The following is a 22,054-nucleotide window of genomic DNA, read 5'->3' as shown; positions in this document are numbered from 1 at the left end:
CATGAGAGGATACGTTAGCACCAGAGATCTAATAAAAAAGCTAAATGGTCTCAGACTACTTTATTACTGATTTTAGTATGTTCCTCATATTTGAAAAGTATATCTTTAGCACCACATTTGCTTAAGAAGTGCAAGGATGAAGAGAGACCATGAAAACATGTACTGGTCATCAAAAGCACAATACCTGAGAAATATTCCAGTCTATTAAACCAACAGCCTCACAGCATACATCTTCAAGCTTTTTGATGGGTTGGGGGGTTAGCAAAGTGGATGTTGCAGATTAGTCAACATGTTGCTTATTGGAATTTCACACAAATTGGTTGAGATATCTGCTGCCTTCCCTCCTGCATAGACTTTGAGCAAGATATGAAAAAACTGTTCTTTAAAATAACAATGGATAACCCAAAACTTCCATCAGCATCATACCAGTAAATGCCTGCAAACAATTTTTAATAGCTCAAAATAGTTGCCAAAACCAAGTCAAGTTGCATGTAGAATAGTTTTCATAATGCAAAACAAACAGAATCACTGAAGGTATTCAGTACTTGAATATCAAGTCAATATTTGTATTTCATCACCAGAAGAAACACAAGGCTTCAACTTTTTCTGATAAAATGAATTTTAGAGGACAGGCATCCAATTTTGTACAGCACTATTTCATAACAGGCTTTGCAAAAGGCTTTTAAGTCTACATTGCTTGAAAGACTGAGTTCTACACTAAAAGAAGCAGCTCTTCAGCAACAGTTGACTCCAGATGTAATGCATCATAAGAATCAAAATCAAGCATGAGTTTTTACAGTTTTATGAAACAAATTTTATATAAGAACAACAAGGCACACAACAGCAAAACAAAATCCAGTGTTACAAACTTATGTACTTACAGAAGAATTTCTCAAGCTACACATGAACAAATGGCCTAGTTTATACAAAAGAAAAAAAATTCTCTTGATTAACTACCAACAACAGTACACTGCACACTAGTTTGATCATCGTTTCAACGTCAAAACTTAAGCAAGTGTACTTTATCCCCAACACAAGTTAATCATCTTGTTTTTAAAAGCTACAAAACAGACACTAAAAAAATCATGTTTTACATAAATACTGATATTGGTTCACATTTCTACCTCCTCAACACTTCTCCTTTAATGTTCTCTACAGTCTCAACAGTATCTCCAGTATTCTGAGGAAATTACATGCTGCTCAGTCTTCTTTTTTCTATCCATTGATAATCTGTTTTGATTCAATTTACTGATGTATTACATACAAACTCTTTACATACGAAAGCTTCTGGTTCTGTGAAATGGTTGAAAAGGTTTTCTTAAAGCCCACATCAGAAGTGGTGGCTTCTGTTTCGATTTTTCTGGAAATAGCACTGCTTCAGTTTCAGGGGTAGGAAATCGTACTCTATACACTTCAGGGTAAGATTTCTGAAACTAGAAAAAATATCAATTTAAATGAAGAATTCAGTCACATTTAGCATTTAAAAATATTAACTGTCACATCCAAGAAAGGAGCAAGAAAATTTCTCCAACACACTATCTATAACTCTGTATAGAAAATTAAGTGATGTTTTCCAGTTTGGCTTATTCATCATATCACCTCTATTCTAACCAATTAAAAGTTACAAAAACCCAAGATTATCTTCTGCTTTAAATCTCATTATTTTCTTACAGGACCATATATGTAAAAATTCATAAAGCTTTTAAAAATTTAATAAAGACCGGAGAAATTTTTACTTGTTTGAGCTTCTTCTTCTTATCTTTCACAGACATTTCTTTATTCATTGCAATTTCTTCCAATAAAGCTGCCAGTGGTTCCTGAGAGCCAGTTGCCCTTTGGTATTCAAATTCATCTGTGCTGATTTGGTGACAAAACAATGGAGCAGGAAAAGTTGCATCAGTATCAGCACCAGCATATTTTATCTGGAAAAAATATTTAAAAAGTTGTTCTCTGCAACAAATCAGAAAAAACAAACAAACAAACAAACAAAAAAACCCCCACTTCGCTAAGTTGACTACCATGTCAAATTATTAAATATTACTCAAAGTCATTCAACAGAAAGAGAAAAGACCCTAAATTCTACCTACTGCCTCTTGCACAAATAGAGTGAGTTCTAGTAGGTCAAGTAGCATGAAAAAAAGGAAGCCTGTGTAATTCCTAGAAGAAGAAATTACTAAATACTTCAGCAGAAATTAAGAAATGTTTAACTAAAAAAGAAAAATATTGTACTGCAAAAAGGAAATAGTTATGAAAAGGTTAAGCACATATGGATGCCTCTAAAATGTTGTGACCCCATTCCTGGAGAAGATGGAGTTGACCAAGATGGGAAGTTTACCTCTAAGCCATTCAAGATCTGTTTAGTTTCATTTAACTATATAGTTAGATGGAATATCAGTAGCCAAAATAAATTAGTTCTTCATATGCTAATAGGGACAGACCAAAGTCTAACATCAAACTCAGAAACAGAAAGCATGAGTTTGCTATCGTAGCAGAGTGACAAAAGATATTTTTTTCCACTAAATACCTACTTGAACTCTTTGGACATGTGCAATATGTTCCTCTATGGAAGATTTTAAGGAGGAAGGAACACTTAATATCTCCTGATAATTATCCATGAGAAATGATACTAGTTTAGCAGCAAGCAGTTCATCCAAGTCCATTTCATCCTTAGAGCAGAGAATACAACGGGAAAATGACTGAACCATCTGAGAAGAAAAAAAGAAAAGTTCATTTTTTATTTATAGAGAAAAGAGTCTATTTTAATATCTTTCCAAAAAGATCTCTTAACAAGAAATAATTTACCATACTTCCAAAGCATCGTAAAAAAAAAAAAGGAAGAGCATTGTGTACTGTGACACTGAATGGACTTGGCTCTTGCTGGCTTGGCTCTTGATGGCTCTTGACACTGAATGGACTTGGCTCTTGATGGCTCTTGCCTCAAACACTAATTCTGTCCTAAGGCATAGAATGGATGAACTCCATTTTACTCTCAAGACTTCCACAAATAAGCATTTCACTTGTTTTTTCCAGTCAAATAGGGCAAAAATATGTCAAAGATTTTAAAAACAACACAGCAATTGAATAGAAGTTGATCAGTGGAAGGAAAACTTAATGCCAATACGTTCTAATCCTCCAAATAAAATTTCAGGTCCATCTCACTACATGTAACTGAATACTTGAATAGAGGACTAAAAGAGTTTTCTAGCTGTGAACTAGTCACTTTTTACATTTTTAGCACAGTGAGTAAATGAGGTTTTCTGCTTTGCATCGTAGATTACACCACTGAAATAAAACAATACAAAAATACTTGCATTGGATTCGCTTCCAGAAAGTAGCATCTAGCTTATAATTATTTTGTTATTATTGTAATAAAGAATCATTTATAGTTAGATTATAAGTAGCAGTCAATAATTTATTTTATTCTAATAGTTAATTAAAATCCTAATTGCTATAGAACAAATTTAGATGTACACATCCTAGGATTTTTATGGAATGGCCCTAAAGCTGAGTTTTCCATTTCTCTAGTCCTTGTAAAGGATTTGAATGTTAACAAAAAGAAATAATCTGTCAGTTGGAATCGCTGTATATTTTGCCTAGCATAACCAATTCAAATATAATTGTGATAACACGTCAATGAGAACAGTGATAAATATATAAAAAAACCCTACAAAAAGAACATTGGCATAAACCAATGGTTTGTCAAAACCTAATAAAAAATAACATATAGAGAATGTTTCTGTAGTTAAGTGATGAACAAAAATGAGTACTGAAACAGCCTGGCAGGATTTGCTTTTCTCATTGCTAAAATCAGGTAAAGCAAAAATTCATATACGTATTTTTAACACTAACTGAAATTGAATTCTTTCTCTCACACTTGTTACAATGACAAAGAAGAGACCTCATCTATTATTTTGCTTTTTTCTCCTCCCAATGAATAGTCTATTTAAGACTGAGTGGAAAAGTGGTGATTTAACTCTAAGAATGAGGAAACCATCAAATCCTGAGCAAGTTCTGCATTTGCTCATAAATTCAAAAGCAATTCAGAGTTGCATTTGCATAGTTAGAACTACTCATCAAATAAGCAAGTGCTATTTTATATATGCTCTCCAGTAAGAATCTTATCTGTGCTATTTTGAAAGCTTTGTGAGATCTTCTACCTTATTACTATACATACCAAGACTCTGGTCCTCACTGATTCAGAAAGAGGTGGCAAATCTTTGTTACAGCTAATTCTTGCCATCATTCTCACCAACAGCTGTAATTTTCTACGATTTTCTGGAGGCAGCAGGAGGCAAGATATTTGAAGAGCTTCTACAGCCTCGCTGTGTTTTTGCAGCAGACCTGGTTTATTAAAAAAATAATAATAATAAAAAGACATATATCATTGAAAAATGTTTCTATTTCCACAAATATTTTCTAAATATTTTATGCATCCATCTCCCCAGATTCCTTTTCAGGGACGGAAATGTATTTGTCCCAGGTTACCCATCCTGATTTCCACCCTCTGTAGGTTTTCTTTCTGTCTTTCAGTTTTGCCAGGAGTTTCTTGTTCATTCGTACAAGCATCTTGATATTTTCGTCACTTTCTCTTTGCTGGGATATGTTGCTACTGAGCTTGGAGGTGACTTTTGAATGAGCATTCTTGAGCCTCTCTTCCCCCTAGGACTTAATCCCACTCTGCCAAGAAGATTCCTGTAAATGGTAAAGTTTGCTCTCCTGAAGTCTGAGGTTGAAAGCTGGTTGTGAACCTTTCTAATTCCCCTAAGGATCATGAACTCAACCATTCTGATGTCACTGCAGCCAAGACTTCCTTGGATCTTTACATTCCCCACAGACCCATTCTTGTTGGTGACATACATAGTATGTCTTCTCATTGAAGAAGGAAGTAATGATTCAGTCATTTCAGGAATATTAGTGATTATTTATGTCCTTCTTTGTTGTCTCTACAATAGATATCACGGTGCTTAATGTACCCCCAAGACCAGGCCTTGTGAAAGAGAAGCTTCTCCTTTTTGAGTAGAACGCCTCATCCACATGTTATTCTAATTCAGGCAACCTACAGCAAATCATCATGTCACCTGTCCTTGCTTTCCTGTAATCCATAAATTCCATCTGTCCCTGATCTACTCCCAAGTAGAGCTCCATGCACTCCAGCTGGTCACTGACTAGAGTGACTTTACCTCAGCTATATGCCATTCTTAAAGAACCTATGTCTCATAGGTTCATAGGTTCATAAGGATGGAAAGGACCCACAAGATCATCTAGTCCAACCATCCTCCTATCACAATCCCTACCCAACTACTAAATCAAATCCCTGATGTCTATCCCATCATGCCTCTGTGATGCCAATAAGATCATAGATCTAAAGGCATTCACAAGCAATTTCTCATTTATTCCCTTGTTATTTGCATTTGCATAGAGTTAGGCCCCTTATTTGCTTCCCTACTACTAGTTAGAGCCAATTTTTGTGTACAAAAATGGAAGTTAGGCATCACAACAGGACGAAGAGTCTTCCTTGACTTCTTGAACTTCCTTTATTAGCTAAATAGAGAATCTAATCTTGAATCATAAAATAATAAACTGGAGTGGAAAAACCATCTGGGAATACTGTAGTCCAACCACACTCATTCTTGCTTAAGTAATTGAAGGTACCTAAATCAGGTATCCCAAGACACCCCGTTTCAGCCAAGTGCAACATTTTGGACAGATAAATGCCAGTAAATTGGTGTCCAGAGCAGGCAGTCTAGGCTAAGCAAGAAAGATCTGACATTTACAAGCATATAATGTCAGTACATTTAAGTAAATTGTTGAAGTACGAAGACTGAAAACAAAGTAGTTCTTAAAAGCCTATACTTTCATGACTTTTGGAATTTATCTACTTTTGTTAAGAAAATATTCTAGATGGAATACACAATTTTTTGTGAAGTAAATGACTCTTTTTCACACTTATTTGAAACAGCGTGCAATTCATTTTCACTTCCACATAAGTGTTGATATGAATTCCTCATCCTCAATTTTACATCTGAAATACTGTGAAAAAAAACTCAGTCCTGAAAGATACTAATACAATAGGAAAACAAAAAAGCATGAAAGAGTAGAAAGGATTTTGAAGAAATTATCAAGAAAATTTGTTGTCTCAAAAGGAACTATAATTAATTTGAAGTAAGATTGTGAACTAACAGAGTAGAAAAAATACTATGTTCCAAAAAAAAAATGTCAGTAACTAATAGGTCCCTTTGCTAGCTGAAGAATTATTATATAACCTTAGCAATTATTGAATTATTCTTTTTTCAGTTCCAAAGTTGATAAAATGCAGTGTGCCTCTTTGCAGAGAGGGTCAAAAACAAAGCATGCCACAAAGCGTGTTTACTTTTAAACTCAGAATTTTTTCTGTCCTTAAATTTTCCATCTTTCTCTATGGGTCATCTATATCCACATGGTAAGTTAATTCGTTTTTGTCAGTGCTTAAAAAGCTATAGCTAAAAATTAAACTGTTCTTTCTCAAAAGCACAAGGAATACTTATTTTGTTACATTCCAGACCACTTACCTAGCACACTAACAAAAACATCAAAAAAATTAAATGTAAGAAGTGGTTCTTTCATCTGACCAAAGTAGTCCACTATTGTTTTGAAGACATCTCTTTCAAATCCTGAATATGAAGGCTGCTTCAAATCTGAGCAGATGGGCCCTATTTAAAAAAAAAAAAAAAGATGAAAAAAGAAGTTAATTTGCAGCTATCAACTTGATCACTGTTTGCTATTCCAGCTAATATAAGTGCAAATTCATGCAGGAAAGCTTTAATACACTATTAAGAACATTTTATTTATGTTTTTAACTGATATAGTGAAAACAAATATAACTGAGGGAAAAAGAAATAGTTTAACCAGATATTTCAGTTAAGCAAACTGCACTGGCAGGAGAACATATGCTGACTGACTGATCTTTTTCAGCACTGTTTTCAAGGTCATAATCAGAAAAAATATTAACTGTGAATGTAAGTGGTATTTGGTGAAATTTTGATAAAGTTGTTAAAGGCACAGTTAATTTCAATGATTTTTTTTAAAGAAAGGTTTCAGATTTTATTCCAGGTTTACTTACAGTTTGCTAGGCATTTCATTGCTGATAATATCCAGTGCGGTAAGTCTTCTGCACAAGGGAAAATTGATAAATAAATACATAAAATTAAAAAACCAAACACCTGAGAAGAACAAATTCTAAGATTATAGTAAACTAAAAATTCTTTAAGTTCCTCTTATTAAAAAAACAAAAACAAAAAAACGGCCTACAACTCATACATCTTAGGAGGAAAATTGGATCATACAGTAAATCCTTAATCTGCTTCATAGAATTTAACTAAACTTATTCAACTTATTATAAAGGACTAGTGAATGTGTAAAGTGGTTATTTTGTACTGAAGGTTCTGTCATTTCTGAAAATAAAGTAAAATTCTGAAGTGTTCCATCTGTCTTGGAGAATGAACACGCATATGCTCTAGAGGTGGTTACCTTCATAAACCAAATCAGGTTCCTACCTGAAGTTTCACTTCTATACAGATCTTGTGGAAAACATGGCTAACATTAAGTACTCTCAAATATCATATTTAATGTTTCCCTAGTGAGAAAAGCAGCTTTACATAGTGCTTGTTTCAAAATATATTGATTGAAAATGGAAAAATGAAAAGTTCTAAGACTGTGTATATTCTGATCCTTTCTAGTTTTTTTTGTTTTTTTTTTACTATATGTTGCTCTCATGTAGATGCTCCAGTTCAGCCACAAATAGGTTGACAAAGGCAGCTTCAAAAGATATATCCCTACAATTTTAACTGAAAATTTTCTGTTCTTTTACCTTCATTCAATACTGCCATGATGTTTTCACACTAGTAAGAAGGGTGAGCTTCGCCACACAGTTCTCATTCCTTCTCAGTCTCCCAGGGGGAGAAAATATGATTTAAAAAAATTTGCAAGTTGAAATGGGACAGATCACTCAACAATCACTGCCACAGGCAAAACAGACTCAGTGTAAGAGAAATTAGTATCACGTATTGCCTATTGCTAACAAAAACCTAAAGCATTAAAACTAAAAACAAACTATAACTCCCTATCCTCACCATCTGGAACGGAATACCTAGTTGTGGTTTCGTGTGGGCTTCCTGCAAGAACTGCTCCAGTGTGAGTCAGTACCACAGGATCCACCCCTCAAGAGTTAAACGTTCAAGTATGGGTCCTCCACAGGTGGCCAGCACAGGGCCTGGCTCCAGCAAAGCTCTCCATCAACTGCAGCATCCTTCAGGCAACATCCACTGCTGCACCATGGACCACCCCTCCCCCCCCAATGGAAGAATGCAAGCAGAGATATGCTCTGTGCCTGGAGTGCCTCCTGGCCTCCACCCTCCTCTTTCTCTGAGCTTGGTTTCTGTAGAATTGTTTCTCCCATTCCTCATGCCTCTTTCCAATCCACTGTTGTGCAGTATCTTTTCCCCTTTCTTAAATACGCTCTCACAGAATATGGATCAGCTTTGGCTAACAATAGGGTCTTTTTATGGAGCTACCTGGCACTGGCTCTGATCTAACATGAGGCAGCTGCTGGGCTCATCTTACAGAGGACTCCCCAGCATTATTCTTGCTGCCAAAGCTTTGCCATGTAAACCTAATACATGTCCTAAGGCAGGGATACAAAAGTGTAAGTTAGGAAAAAAAGACCATACTGATTCCTGCTATTGGGATGAACAACAATAGTATATCCCATAAAAACTCCAGTATAATGTGGATATACAAGCATGAAGTTGCTACATGTTTGTATAAATCTGAGTTAATGTTATTAACAAACAACAATATAAAAAATTAAACAAGAACTTCTAGAATACTCACTGGATTTGTCTTCTAAAGTGACAATGCCTTGCTTATTGACATTGTATGCATTTTGTACAATATGCTTTGAATTCACAAGCTTTGCATCTATCACTTCATCCAGGGAATCCAAACCCAAGACTTTCTGTAGTCTGCAAAAATACATTAACACACAATAAATACATCACCTAATTTGCAAAACAAATATCTAGCATTAGTTCACATACAGTTCTGAAAGAGGCCCTTTACATCTATTGTCTTAGTCACAAGCATGCAAAGTAGGATTAGAGTAGACTAACACTATTCTATGAACATACAAATTCTTATGCTACACTGCACTGCATCAAGTTTATTACATAGAGATAGCATGCCAGGTTTAGATGAAAAGAAATCATCATGTACAATTATCTAAAGCATATTTTTGCAGGAGGAAAAAATGTTCTAAAATAAGGTATTTAGCTTTGCATAGCATATTCCTTACGAAAAATAAAAGGAATGTCTCAAAGCCTTCTGGACATAGCTATTTCTTTCCTTATATTAAGTTTTGTACTTTTCATTAAGAGGCTTAATGGTATCATCTTTCTACATGAGTTCTTCAATTTCATAACGGGAAAAGAGAAAGATTGAGGGAAAAATGTGGTAAAACAAAACAAAGCCCACATCGTAAAAGGACATTACAAGAGAAAAAAAGAGAAGTCAAGAAGTACTAAAGTTTTCTTGTGAACTTGATGTGCTTATTTTGCAGAATAGTTGTTATCACCACTACGGCAACAACGAAAGGTGAGTGGATAAAGTTAGAAGCACTGCCAGGGAAAAGAGACAAATTTGTTAACCACTATACAGTTTTACTCTATCAGCAGATTACTAATATATATATACTCACCGTGACAAAGTCATTGATCTCCATATATCTTCTATATTTTCTTGTGTTAACTCTCTGCGGAAAACAAGCTTGCATGCTGGTAGTTCCCCTATAGCTATACTGTGACGTTTGTACCACATTTCAGAGTTCTAAAATCAGAAAAAAACCCACTGCTCATTTGCCAGTGATTTTTCAAATATTAACCAGTGTAATGCATTTGTGTTACATGCGATAACTTTGAAACATCTAAAGTTCTACCAAATCTCCAAGATTCAAGCATTATTAGCTTTTATCAATTCTCTGTTATTTAACATCTCCAAAGCTGAAAAACAATGCGAGTAGCCATTAAAATTCACAAATAAGCAGTCTAGTACTTGGTTCATCTTATTCATTACCAAAACCAGTTCAAATCAACTATAATACTAAGACTAAACACCTGTTTATAGAAAAATTATTGTAAGTTTTTTAGATGAGATAAAAACTTTTTTGTTCTTGTTTATCATGTGTTGATCATAATTAAATAGTAAACTCAATAGCAAGTTCAAAACAGCAATAGAATAAAAGTATACTGTTACAGATAAAGACATCCACCATCATACAAGAGAACTAAGGAGCTAATACAAGTTTATGTGACTATTATATTTTATTAAGAATCCTGATCCTAGTTTGGTACTTGAAAATTGTCATCAGCGTGCTAATGTGTGCATGTATAACGCAGGTATGTACACAATGGAATCTAAAACAAAGTTTTGGTTCATTCCCAGTTACTGTGCATTGGTTTGCAACACAGCAATCCTAGAACACATTAACAGTATTCCTTGTGATCACAACTAAACCATAAAATGCACTCCAGGAATGCACCTAATCACTATGACTGCTAACTGTCCATCACTTCATGACACTAGACTACAGATAGTTTGAAATAAAAAACATCCTCTGCAATTAATATCTGGCTTTCCACAAGAGTATTTCACCACCCAGATCCATGTCTGTCAATCCACACATAGGAATAAGTGCTATATTTGATGCTCCAGCAATTTAAGATTTGGTTAAACCACTTTCAGTTACCCTCACCCTTCCAGTAGAAGGCAGCTAGCCATAAAACAAACAAACATAGAACCACTTTCTTCCTTTGCCTCATTTGCTTCAAGTTATTAACTAAAGCTGTCAATGAAAGCGTTTTTCAGCAATGCCAGACTGCATATTGTCACATATGAGGCAGTTGTGCATAGGCAGACATTCGATAACGTTTTCCAGGACAGAATGCTCGGATGGAAATTTAGCGCACACAGTTGGAGGCCATAATGTGTTAAAACTGCAGCAAGTACTTATTTAAGTAATGATTTTTTTTTTTTGTTTTCTTTTGGTTTTTTTGCATGCTTTTCTTTCCTCCTTATAAATCTTTCACTGTTGCAGTTCTAAGGATGGTGCCTCCCCCTGGAACCTGCTGCACATGAAAAGAACATTTGATTTGCATGAAAATAATTGCATTACAAATGTGGAATAGCAATTTACTCAGAACCTCTTGATGTTCAGCAGAACAGTAGGAACTGCTTTTCCAAACAGATTATGATTCATCAAGAAATCCAAGGCTAAAGTCTTGCACTGAACAGCATTAAGAAAAAGGCTAACAGCCTAAAAGAAGTCCCAACAGTTTATAAAAAGGATGAGAACACAATTTATACGGAAGGAAAGTCTTACAACAAAGTAAACTCAAAATGCCTAGCCCTGTATGATATAAAATTGGAGATAAGCGACAAAATCTTGTTTTATTAATAAAAGCAATATTTCTTTCCCAACTTTGCAAAAGCTGGATCAATCCAAGTGAGCACAGAGCAAGATGATTCTCTTATGTTCACCAAGGGTAGCAACAAAAGGAGCACAGCTTTTCCTTCAACAGTAAAGGATCTACTAAGTCTTATATCATAAGAAACGTGTCACTGGAATTAGAGCACATCGAGATGCAAATATATCAGCAAATGACTCCATGCCAAACTTAGGATGCTAAGTACATTACAACCTGTAACAGAAAGAATATTCAAAGCCAGAATCCTCAGCAAATCATTAAAAATAGCTTTGCTCCACACACTTAAAAGTATTTTGCATGTAATTCTCTAACCAAGTAATTATGGCACAAAGAATTCCTAATTGAATTTTGCTTTCCAAACATATAGGTCTGGAGAAATTAACTGGACATCTTACCATCATGACTGATTTCACGGGGATGTGTTCTTGGGAAGTGCCAGCCTTTGGATCACTCCAATCTGGAAATTTAATGACTTCCTTTCCAAACGAAGGTTTCTTTGGATATGGCTTCAGTGGTGAGGAAGGAGGAAATCTATAATTGGAGAACACTTTTAAAGCTTCTGAACTTCTATTTCATGTTTACCAAAAGGAAAACTATGCAAGTAAGCCTTCACATGAATAAGTTTAGCAGAAACCTTGGACATTTACAGAGCCAGTTAGTTGCATGAAGATAGGTGATAAATAAAAGGTCAGACAACCTAAGATGTGTCATTTGGCCTTCATCTGCTGTTCAGGAACACTTTAAGTCTTTTGCTTATCCTATGATGTATCTGAAAGCCTTGAGTGGATGCCCTTGATACTCTGGTGCATCTCAAATAGTGTCACCGGCCTATCACTAAACACCTGAATCTTCTTTAGAAGGTGTTTCTGCTGAAAAAGCTGTAGGTACATTTTCCCCCTGTGTGCAACTGCTAGCATGCATCTCCTCAAGCAAAGATATATAATTAAGCCACATGACTACCACTTGCATTTAATTAGCATGCACTCAAGCCAGTGCCTGCATAAAGTTCTGTCCACATTACTGTATTCTTCTGTGTCTACATGCTTGCTATGCGAAGACCATATCCTGCAGTTTTGAAGTCTTTTTTCCAGCTGATTGTGAAGGAAACTCACCTTTTAAGGCATTTCAAGAAGTGCCTTGAAGAAATTGGCAGAAATAAACCCTAAGCTAGACATTATAGGATTTGGAATATAAACAATCCTCACCTAGTTGGGAGCGTATGTAAAGAAATTAATGACAGCGCATTAGAAAGAAATCTGTTTGATGATGATCTTCCAACAGTCTGATTCAGATCAAATCTCATTTTCCTGCAGTCCCAAGTTTTGGGCGCTAAGATTCCTGATGCTTCAAAAAACTGCTTCTGCCACCCCCATCCCCTTAATCTGCCATGTAAAGGGCAGTTATAGCTATACATAAGCAACAAGACCCTGTACATCCCTAGTTTTCATACATTCATACCCAGCCAGAAGGCTTCTCATGCTCAGGAATTTCTGAAGTTCTCTAAGTTCATAAGTTCATAAGTTCATAAGGTTGGAAAGGACCTATAAGATCATCTAGTCCAACCATCCTCCTATCACTATCTCTACCCAACTACTAAATTAAGTCCTTTAGCACCTCATCTAAACGCTTCTTGAACAGCGCTAGGGATGGTGCCTCAACCACCTCCCTAGGCAGGCCATTCCAGTGCCTGACCACTCTTTCAGAAAAGAAATGCTTCCTGAGGTCTAATCTAAATCTTCCCTGGCGCAACTTGTGGCCATTCCCTCTCGTCCTGTCATTATTTATCAGGGAGAAGAGGCCTACCCCCTCCTCACCACAACCCCCCTTCAGGAAGTGGTAGAGTGCAATAAGGTCTCCTCTGAGCCTCCTCTTCTCCAGACTAAACAATCCCAGCTCCCTCAGCCGCTCCTCATAAGACTTGTGCTTCAGGCCCCTCACCAGTTTTGTTGCCCTTCTCTGAACACGCTCCAGGGCCTCAATGTCCTTCTTGTAGTGAGGGGCCCAAAACTGAACACAGTACTCGAGGTGCGGCCGTACCAGAGCTGAGTACAGGGGGATGATCACCTCCCTGCTCCTGCTGGCTACACTATTTCTAATACAGGCCAGGATGCTGTTGGCCTTCTTAGCCACCTGGGCACACTGCCGGCTCATGTTGAGCCGAGCATCAACCAACAAAAAAAAATTAAAATTAGCCCATTTTTTCAATTCTGACATCTAATTGGTTTTCACATTAATTTTATTTTCTAGCTTTATTAGTCCAGGTTCAGTGTACTGCATGGATTAAACATCTTATTTTTATTTTGCTTTACAGTACTCTCAGTAGTTTCCCATTTCCCCTCCCGTTCATCGTAACATCAAAATTTGTCAATTCAACATCAACCCAATCAGTAAAGGAGTTCTTGAAACCAGAAAAAATAGGCACATTCCCCTCTTTTCAAATAACATGTTATAGTTTTATGACTTTTTATTATTGGTATATCAGATAGATCTAGAGATAACTCCATGACATAGCATTACAGCAAGATTCAGAGAGTCAAGTCGTTGAATGTACAGTGGAAAGCCTCTGGTTTATATACAAAAATAACCCAAGAGTTAGACTGAAACTGAGGAGCATTCATGGAAAAGGACCTCAAAGATCTTCTAGTTTCAAACCCCCTAACATGGGCAGGGTCAACAACCACTAGAGCAGGCCACCCAGAGCCACATGGGGATGGGGCATCCACAACCTCTCTGGGCAACCTGTTCCAGTGTGTCACCACCCTCTGAGTGAAAAGTTCCTTGTAACATCTAACCTAAAGCTCCAGTCTTAGTTTAAACCCATTCCCCCTTGTCCTGTCACTACCAACCTGTGTGAACAGTCATTCCCCCTCCTGTTTATACTCTCCCTTCGAGTACTGAAAGGACACAAGTTCTCCCAGGATCCTTCTCTTCTCCAAGCTAAACAAGCCCAGTTTCCTCAACATTTCCTCACAGGAGAGGTGCACCAGCACTCTGACCATCTCAGTGGCCCTTCTCTGGACCCATTTTAAGATCTCTGTGTCTTTCTTGTGCTGGGGGCCCCAGGCTTGGACACAGTACTCCAGATGGGATCTCACAAGAGCTGAGTAGAGGGGGATAATCACCTCCCTCTCCCTGCTGGCCACCCCTTTTTTAATGCAGCCCAGAATATAGCTGGCCTTCTGGGCTGCACACTCTGCTGACTCACCTCCAGCTTCCAAAGATGGTATGTCAAGATTCACATAGTTTTCTACCAACTGCATTAGTTTTATCAGTTTAGACAAGCAGGTAGTAAAGATAGCTTTGTGTGTCAAGTAACCTTGAATCAATAATGTAACAAATGTCACAGATGAATTTCCAGACATTATGGAGATTTAAAGGCAATTCAGAGACTAAAGGCAAACACTTTTAAGGAATTAAGGAGTTATCCTCCAAGAAGATGGCAAGGCCAGCTGCCTAGTTGAATAAGTGCCTCTACACAAACACACACAGCTTGGGATACAAACAGGAGTTGGAAGCCACCATGCTACTGGAAAACCACTATGTAGTTGCCATCACTGAAACCTGGTGGGATGATTCCCATGACTGGAGTGTGGATACTGACAGCTACAAGCTGTTTAGGAAGGACAGGTGAGGAAGGAGAGGAGAAGACATTTCCCTCTACATCAAGAAGGAATAGAAGAATGAAGAGCTATCCCTGAAGAATGGCCATGAGCAAGTTAAAAGCCCACAGATAAAAGTCAGAGGCAAGAAAAGGAGCCTTGTTGTTCACATCTGCTGCAGGACACCTGATCAAGCAGAGCCTGTTGTTGAAGCCTTCTTTCTCCAGCTACAGGAGACATCACTGTCACAGGCTGTCATCCTGCTGAGAGACTTCAACTACCCTGACATCTGCTGGAAAAATAGCACAGCAAGGTGCAGGAGGTCCACAAGGCTCCTGAAGTGCATCAAGGGTAACTTCCTGAGCAAAGTAATAGACATCCTCACCAAGGGAATGCAATACTGGATCTGTTGTTCACCAACATGAGTGAAAAGATTGATAACAGAACTTGAGATTGCCTGGGCTGCAGTGATAATGCAATGGTGGAGTTCACACTGTTGAGGGGTACTAGACAGGCAGAGAGTAAGACTGAGAAATTAGTATTAGGAAAACCAAATTCCAGCTCTTCAGACAGATAACAAAACCACAATGGAAACAGCCTTTAAGGACAAGGGAGTGGAGCGGAGCTGACAGATATTTAAGGAACCTTTCCATAGTGCACAAGAGCTCTTCATCCCCAAATGGAGGAAATTAGAGAAAATAAAAACATGAGAAAGGCATGGCTGAAGAAGCGATCCTGCTCATCGAACTGGAGAGTAAGAAGAAAATGCACAGGCATTGGAAGCAGGGACAGGTAACCCAGGAATACTACTAGGCTGAGTAGGGGTGGCATTGGGAAGGCTGAAGCCCAGCCAGAACTGGACTCGGCAAAAGGTGAAAATAATAATAAAAGATTCTACAGGTACTTCAACCAGAAAAGTATAATGAGCAACAAAGACAGGCTGGTAAAAACAGACAAGGAAAAGACTGAGGTGTTCAACATTCTTGCCTCAGCCTTCACTACCAACTGTTCTACACACAGCCCTCAAGAAGACGGTTAGGAAGGTGGAAATTGGCTGAGCAACGCTCATTCTGCTGTAAGCAGAGATCAGGTTTGCCATCACCTGAGGTACTTGAGCATCTGTAAGTCTGTGGGTTCCAATGAGATGTATTCCAGAGTCCTGAGGGAACTGGCTGATGTAGTCACCAAACCACTCTCAACGGTATTCAAAAAGTCATGGTAGACAGGTGAAGTCCCTGGTGACTGGAGAAAAGGCAGTGTCACACCTATTTTTAAGAGTAGAAAGGATGATCCAAAGAGCTATCGAGTTGTTTGTCACACCTCAGTGCTGGGGAAGATCATGGAGCAGCTCCTCCTGGAAGCTACGCTAAGACATACAGAAGAGAGGAAGGTGATACAAGATAGAAACCATAATATCTTCACCAAGCACAGATCCTACCTTATCAAACTTGTCACTTTTTAAGATGGCTCAACTTCATCAGCAGACAAGGGAAGAACCACTGATGTCATATATCTGGACTTTAGTAAGGCCTTCAATACAGTACCCCATAATATCTTTCAATGGCTCAATATCCAGGTGGAAATCTGTGACAAGCAGTGACTCTTAGGCATCTGTACTGGGACCACAGCACTCTAACATCTTCATCAATTACATCAACAGCCAGACTGAGAGTAACCTCTGCAAGTTTGGAGGCAATCCCAAGCTATGTGGTATAGTTGACATGCCTGCGGGATCAGGTACTATTCAGAGACCTAGATAGACTAATGCAGTGGATCCAGGTGAACTTCACAATGTTCAACAAAGCCAAGAACACTGTCTTGCACCTGGGTCATGTCAAGACCCACTGTCAGTACAAACTTAGGAACAAAAGGGTGCAACACAGCCCTGTCAAAGAGTTCATGGACGTACTGGTTCACGTCCATCTTAACATCCACCAGCAGTGTGCTCTCACAGCCAAGGAAGCCAATCATATCCTGGGCTGTTTAAAAGAAGTGTGGCTAGCAGGTCAAGGTAGGTGATTCTGCCCCTCTGCTCTGTGCTGGTGAGACCTCACCTGGAGCACTGTGGCCAGATGCGAGGACTTCAGTACAGGAGAGACATGGACCTGATAGAGCATATTCACAGGAGAGTCACAAAAATAATCCAAAAGATTAAACACCTCTCCTCCAAGGACAGGCTAAGTGAGCTGGAGCTGCTCAGCTTGGAGAAGAAAAGCCCACCTGATAGTGGACTTTCAGTATCAAGAGTGGGGCTTGAAGAAGAAAGGAGACTCTTTAGCAGGGTCCGTTGTGAAAGGACATGGGAAAGCTTCACACTGTAAAAGGGACATTTAGACTGAATGTAAGGAAGAAGGGTTTTTTGCTGTCGTTTTTTTTTTTTGTTGTAGTTTGTTTGTTTTTAAATAGGAGTGGTAAGGCATTGGAACAAGTTGCTCAGAATGATGGTGGAAGTCTCATCCCTGGAGAGGACCAGGGTCAGCTTGGACCAGGCTCTGTGCAAAATGATCTAGCTGGAGCTTTATTGCAGGGAGCTGGACTAGATCACTCTTTAAGGGTCCCTTCCAATTCAAAAGATTCTGATTCTATATCAGTTGCGTATGTGCCCTTTTAATACAACTGTTCAGATTCTAAGAAGTATAAAGCCTGAAAGCTTCCAAAACTGGAACATGTCATTTGTTGTTTTAGTCTACACTGAGCCATTAGGTCAAGACTCACAAAGTCTTCACTCTTTTGCAGAAAACATACTTTTTTCACATTCACATTTAATAATTTCCCTAACTATTTCAGGAAAAAAAGCATTTGACAATATATGCTTCATATACTCTATGGCATAAATAGAACTACAGTTACACAAGAAATTAAGGAAACATCTAACTACCTTAGTTTCCAGTGACAACTCCACATCGTAGTATATAGTTGCAGTTACAGTCAGTTAACATGGAAATTTATAGACGAGATACAAAGCAAGTTAAGATTTCCAGAGCAAGTATTATAATTGGAAGTAAAAACTACTTTCAATTTATATTAGCATTGTAAGACATGTATCTAAAAAATTAACATTAATGAAGTCCACCAGAGGGAGCTGCCAGGACATTGAATATGTGAGTAAAGGCAGGTCAGAAAACAAATGTTATAACTAAAGTGTATATGGGGAAAATAGGGAATAATAAATATTACAATTCTGTGCTACCATTCCTACAAAAAAGTTGCTTTAATGCAAGGATTCCACAGTTCTTCAACAGTATTTTGTAAAAACAGTACCCTGCACCCTCCCCTAATTCTCATCTTTTCCCGTGTTTCTTCAAAATCCTCCTTTCCTCTCCACTGATGCTGAAATACCTATGTGAAATTAACCTTAACACTAAGTACCTAGCCTTTCTATTCCAAACGTAACCTCTAGAAACATCAGACTAGCAGTACACTGATGACTGTTAATTATTTTGTCTTCTGTCATTCTCGGCAGAGGATGCTGGCATAAAAATATGACAGTCTTCCCAGCAGAAGGTGATTTATAGCTTTATAAACAAGCTGATACCACATCATTCCTTTATACTTAATCTTTGACTCCAGTTTAAAGACAAGATGCAAGAGTCCCTCATCTTCCACTATGAACTAACCAATGATTCAGCAAGCTAACTCAATATCTGCTCTCTCCTCCCACCCCACAGAGCAGCCATAAGCAGATGGCCAGAAAAGAGTTTAAGAACAGGACAACGCATTAAACTTCTTAGAATTCTTTCCCAGACTTCAGTAATTCCCAGTTTATCATCTTCATCATAGAATGGCCTGGGTTGAAAAGGACCTCAAAGACCATCTAGTTGCAGCCTACCTGCCATGGACAGGGCTGGCAACCACTAGACAGCTGCCCAGAGCCACATCCAGCCTTGCCTTGAACATCTCCAGGAATGGGGCATCCACAACCTCTCCAGGCAACCTGTTCCAGTGCATCACCACTCTGAGTGAAAAACTTCCTCCTAACATCTATTAGTTTAAAACCATTCCCCCTTGTCCTATCACTATCTACCCAATTTATAGACTGCATGAGCCATATTTTGTAGGCAGACACTTAGCAAGAGACTTTCTTGGGTGAAGTCATCAAAATATCTTCCTTTTACAATACATTTCATCCTTAGAATTTGAGTCTCAAGTTTCAGAACTTAACAACTAATGAATTAGTGAAAACTAATGAACTAGTGAAATTCATCCTATGAGGCTAAATTTGGAGAGCACAATCATTTTTTTTTCCTCCAAATTTATTTGAAATTTCTTCCACAAATGTTGATTAAAATTTGTTCAAATATTTAACTTGTCTGGCTAAGAAGTCACAACACTCATGTATTTCTTTTTTTTTCTTCAGAATATTAAGCCAAGAACTTGCAGCCTCTAGCTAAAAGATGTCATGCTCAATCAACGAAATTTGATGTATTAATTTGTTAATTGAATTGATTACAAATCCAACTGATTCTAAATCATCTGCATAAGTTTGTTAACAAAAAATGTTAACAAAAATTTCTCAGCCGTATTCTGTTTATGACACCAGAGAAAGAATTACATCATACATGCCTTTCACTGTTAAAGAATTCCAAGTTAATAAATAAAATTAGGAGTAGTGAAAAGCAGCACTTAAAGCATTTATATACAGATTAGATGGAAAAAAAGCTAAAACATCAGTTAACAGACTATTTAAGATTATATAGCAAAATGAAAAAACTGACTTCACTTTAAGAGGAGAGTCCACATTACACTTGTAATGATTTCTTATTGTTTTCCATGGGGGAAAAAAAAAGAAAGCTTCATGAGAAAAACTCACAAGCAGAAATGTAGCATTACTGCTTCCATTCCTTCAAAAGAAGATTCATCACAATGTAAGTTACAAATCCATACTCAAGATAATGTTTACTTGCACGTTTCTAAACAAGACAATATAAGAAACTGAGAATTCAGAATATGCAACTTCTTGATACCCAAGCCCTAACTGATGCCACAAGAGGTGAAAGAACCCTCTCCAATGATGCTTTTGACTCAAATAGAATTGTTTTCCTTTGTTAAACAAGTACAAGATGTTAAACAAGAATAAACAATTTGATGAAAGTAAATAATCATTTCTATCAGAATTTCTAGAATATCTACAGGATATACTGATGATCCCAGGTGTAAAGAAAAGCATTGTTACAGATGATTCTTAAATTCAAATAGCCAATCTTCTTAGGAGTGGAAACATCATCCAAGGCAGATGAGGTAGGGAAGGAGAACTGGAGCTAGATGCTCAGCATCATACTCACTTTCATCAGCACTTTACCTTTCAATGCACTTTCAGCTAGTGACAAGCCTGAAGTCTACCAACAGCATAAAGACCCAGCTATCTTGTAAAATCTACAAAAGATTGTGTTAGTATCTATAGCATGAAATCAAGTACAAAGTTCTTCTAAGAATATATTTAAAATACAATAAAAATCAGGCATTAAATCCTACCACTTACCACCACTAGAAGAAAAAGTGTTTTAACACGAAGGAAAGGAAAAAAGATACACTGATACCTCTGCAACAGCATTTTTCAGAAGGATCTGTAAGACCAGTACATAAAAACTACTGATGTTTTCATGAAATGTAAGTTTTCCACAGTTGTGATACATAGCTTTACCTATACAAATGGCCATCATCTTGAAAGTCCTCTTTGCCCCATCTTCCTTTAATATCTTCAATAACGTGATTTTTCAGGAATTTTTTAAGCAGCTTAACCGTTTGACTGCGAGTCACTTCCGGGCCAAAATTTTGGTTAGAGCCAAGTAGTTCGTGCAAACAGTCCACTGCCTCCGAGGCTTTGAAGCAGCGCTCATAGCTCTTGAAGCGGCACCGATGCTTCCGCAGAGGCATCCCAGCACGGAAAAGTTCTATTATCTCGTTCCACTAGGAAGGAGACACAAAGCGAACCGTTAGGGGACTTCCACGGGGAACGCTTTAGTTACACAGAATCAAATCGGAACTCACGCAGAACCGAACATACGTTTGGTTAGATTTTGTTCACCCGGACAACAAGCACGCTGGTGCCATTTAAACACTCGAGACGTGAGTACGGCAGCCAAGACGCCCACATCCCGCCACTCCTGTCCTCTCCTTCGGCTGCCGTGCAGGCAGAAGCCCGGACCACGGCTCCTTTCCGCAGGGCCGATCGTCCCGCACACTCACCTCAGGTAACCAGCACCTGGATGGTGCATACCTGCACGCGCTTCAGGACCCGGCCGCCCGGGAACGGCTTCCTGTACAGGCCCAGGCCCGCAGCGCTCAGCCCTCCAAGTCCCAGCTGTACAGAGCCGCCGTACGGGAAAGCTCTCCCCAGGACTCGGTAAGGGTGCCGAGCGGGAGAGGGGCACCCCAGTCCAGCCCAGCCGGCACTCACTCACTCACCAGCCGTGTGGCGCGGTAGGGCCCGGGCCCGACAAGCCCCGGCTCCATGGCCGCGGCCAGGCCACCCCGTCTCCACGGAAACCAGCAGCCGCACGCGCCGCGCCCGCCGACCGTTTGAATCAGAGCCCGCGAGACGTCGCCTTCGTTCATTGGGCGCCAGCCGCAGCACGTGACGGGCACGCTCCCGTTTTTGATTGGTGGACGGAACACCCGTCTCGCCCCCGCTCCCTTGGAACGTACTGCAGCCCTACCCTTCCAGCAGTCCGGGAGGAGGGGCGGGCAGACGTGGGTGGGGTTGCGCCGGTAGCGCCCTGCTCGGCTCGCTGCCAGCGCGCCCTTTTCCCGGTGAGGAGAGAGCAGAAAGCGCCGTGTGGGTAACGCCCAGCCGGGGGGTCCTCCCTTGGCCCCAACGGCTGAGCTGGCCCAGAGGGAGCAAGAAATGGCAGTGGTTGGGCAATACGGCCCAACAGCTGCTTCCCATTGCGCACTGCAGCGGGACACTTGGGCTTCCCAGAAGATAAGATTGCTAAACTG

General features: G+C 38.8%; 1 protein-coding gene across 2 annotated transcripts; it reads right to left on the bottom strand.

Annotated features, from left to right (window-relative positions):
- Positions 1–948: 948 nt before the first annotated feature.
- On the bottom strand, positions 949–21,596 carry DEPDC1B (DEP domain containing 1B). Of its 2 annotated transcripts, none has more exons than XM_065739850.1 (11): positions 21,521–21,596; positions 20,757–21,022; positions 11,912–12,047; positions 9,731–9,858; positions 8,869–8,999; positions 7,100–7,147; positions 6,549–6,689; positions 4,175–4,341; positions 2,529–2,705; positions 1,737–1,922; positions 949–1,433 (listed from the first exon to the last, which is right to left on the bottom strand). In XM_065739850.1, the coding sequence occupies exons 1-11, from the start codon at positions 21,566–21,568 to the stop codon at positions 1,272–1,274; spliced, it is 1,590 nt and encodes a 529-aa protein (XP_065595922.1). In that variant the 5' UTR covers positions 21,569–21,596; the 3' UTR covers positions 949–1,271. The 2 variants fall into 2 exon arrangements, with proteins under 2 accessions (XP_065595922.1, XP_065595924.1); XM_065739852.1 differs by having other exon boundaries at positions 21,513–21,546.
- Between the last annotated feature and the right edge of the window lie 458 nt (positions 21,597–22,054).

The sequence above is a fragment of the Cyrtonyx montezumae genome, unplaced genomic scaffold, assembly GCF_038088225.1.
Source record: "Cyrtonyx montezumae isolate F1298 unplaced genomic scaffold, pur_monq_1.0 scaffold_25, whole genome shotgun sequence".
Lineage (NCBI taxonomy): Eukaryota > Metazoa > Chordata > Aves > Galliformes > Odontophoridae > Cyrtonyx > Cyrtonyx montezumae.
The sequence above is the reverse complement of the archived record's forward strand: the minus strand, read 5'-3'. Positions and strand labels throughout refer to the sequence as shown.

Bases quoted from the DNA above. Each gene is read 5' to 3' on its own strand.
- DEPDC1B (XM_065739850.1), bottom strand. From the start codon at position 21,568: ATGGAGCCGGGGCTTGTCGGGCCCGGGCCCTACCGCGCCACACGGCTG. The intron at 21,023-21,520 runs GTGAGTGAGTGA...TCTCCTTCCTAG, and splicing joins CCTACCGCGCCACACGGCTG to TGGAACGAGATAATAGAACT. The intron at 1,434-1,736 runs GTAAAAATTTCT...TATTTTTTCTAG, and splicing joins AGAAGAAGAAGCTCAAACAA to TTTCAGAAATCTTACCCTGA.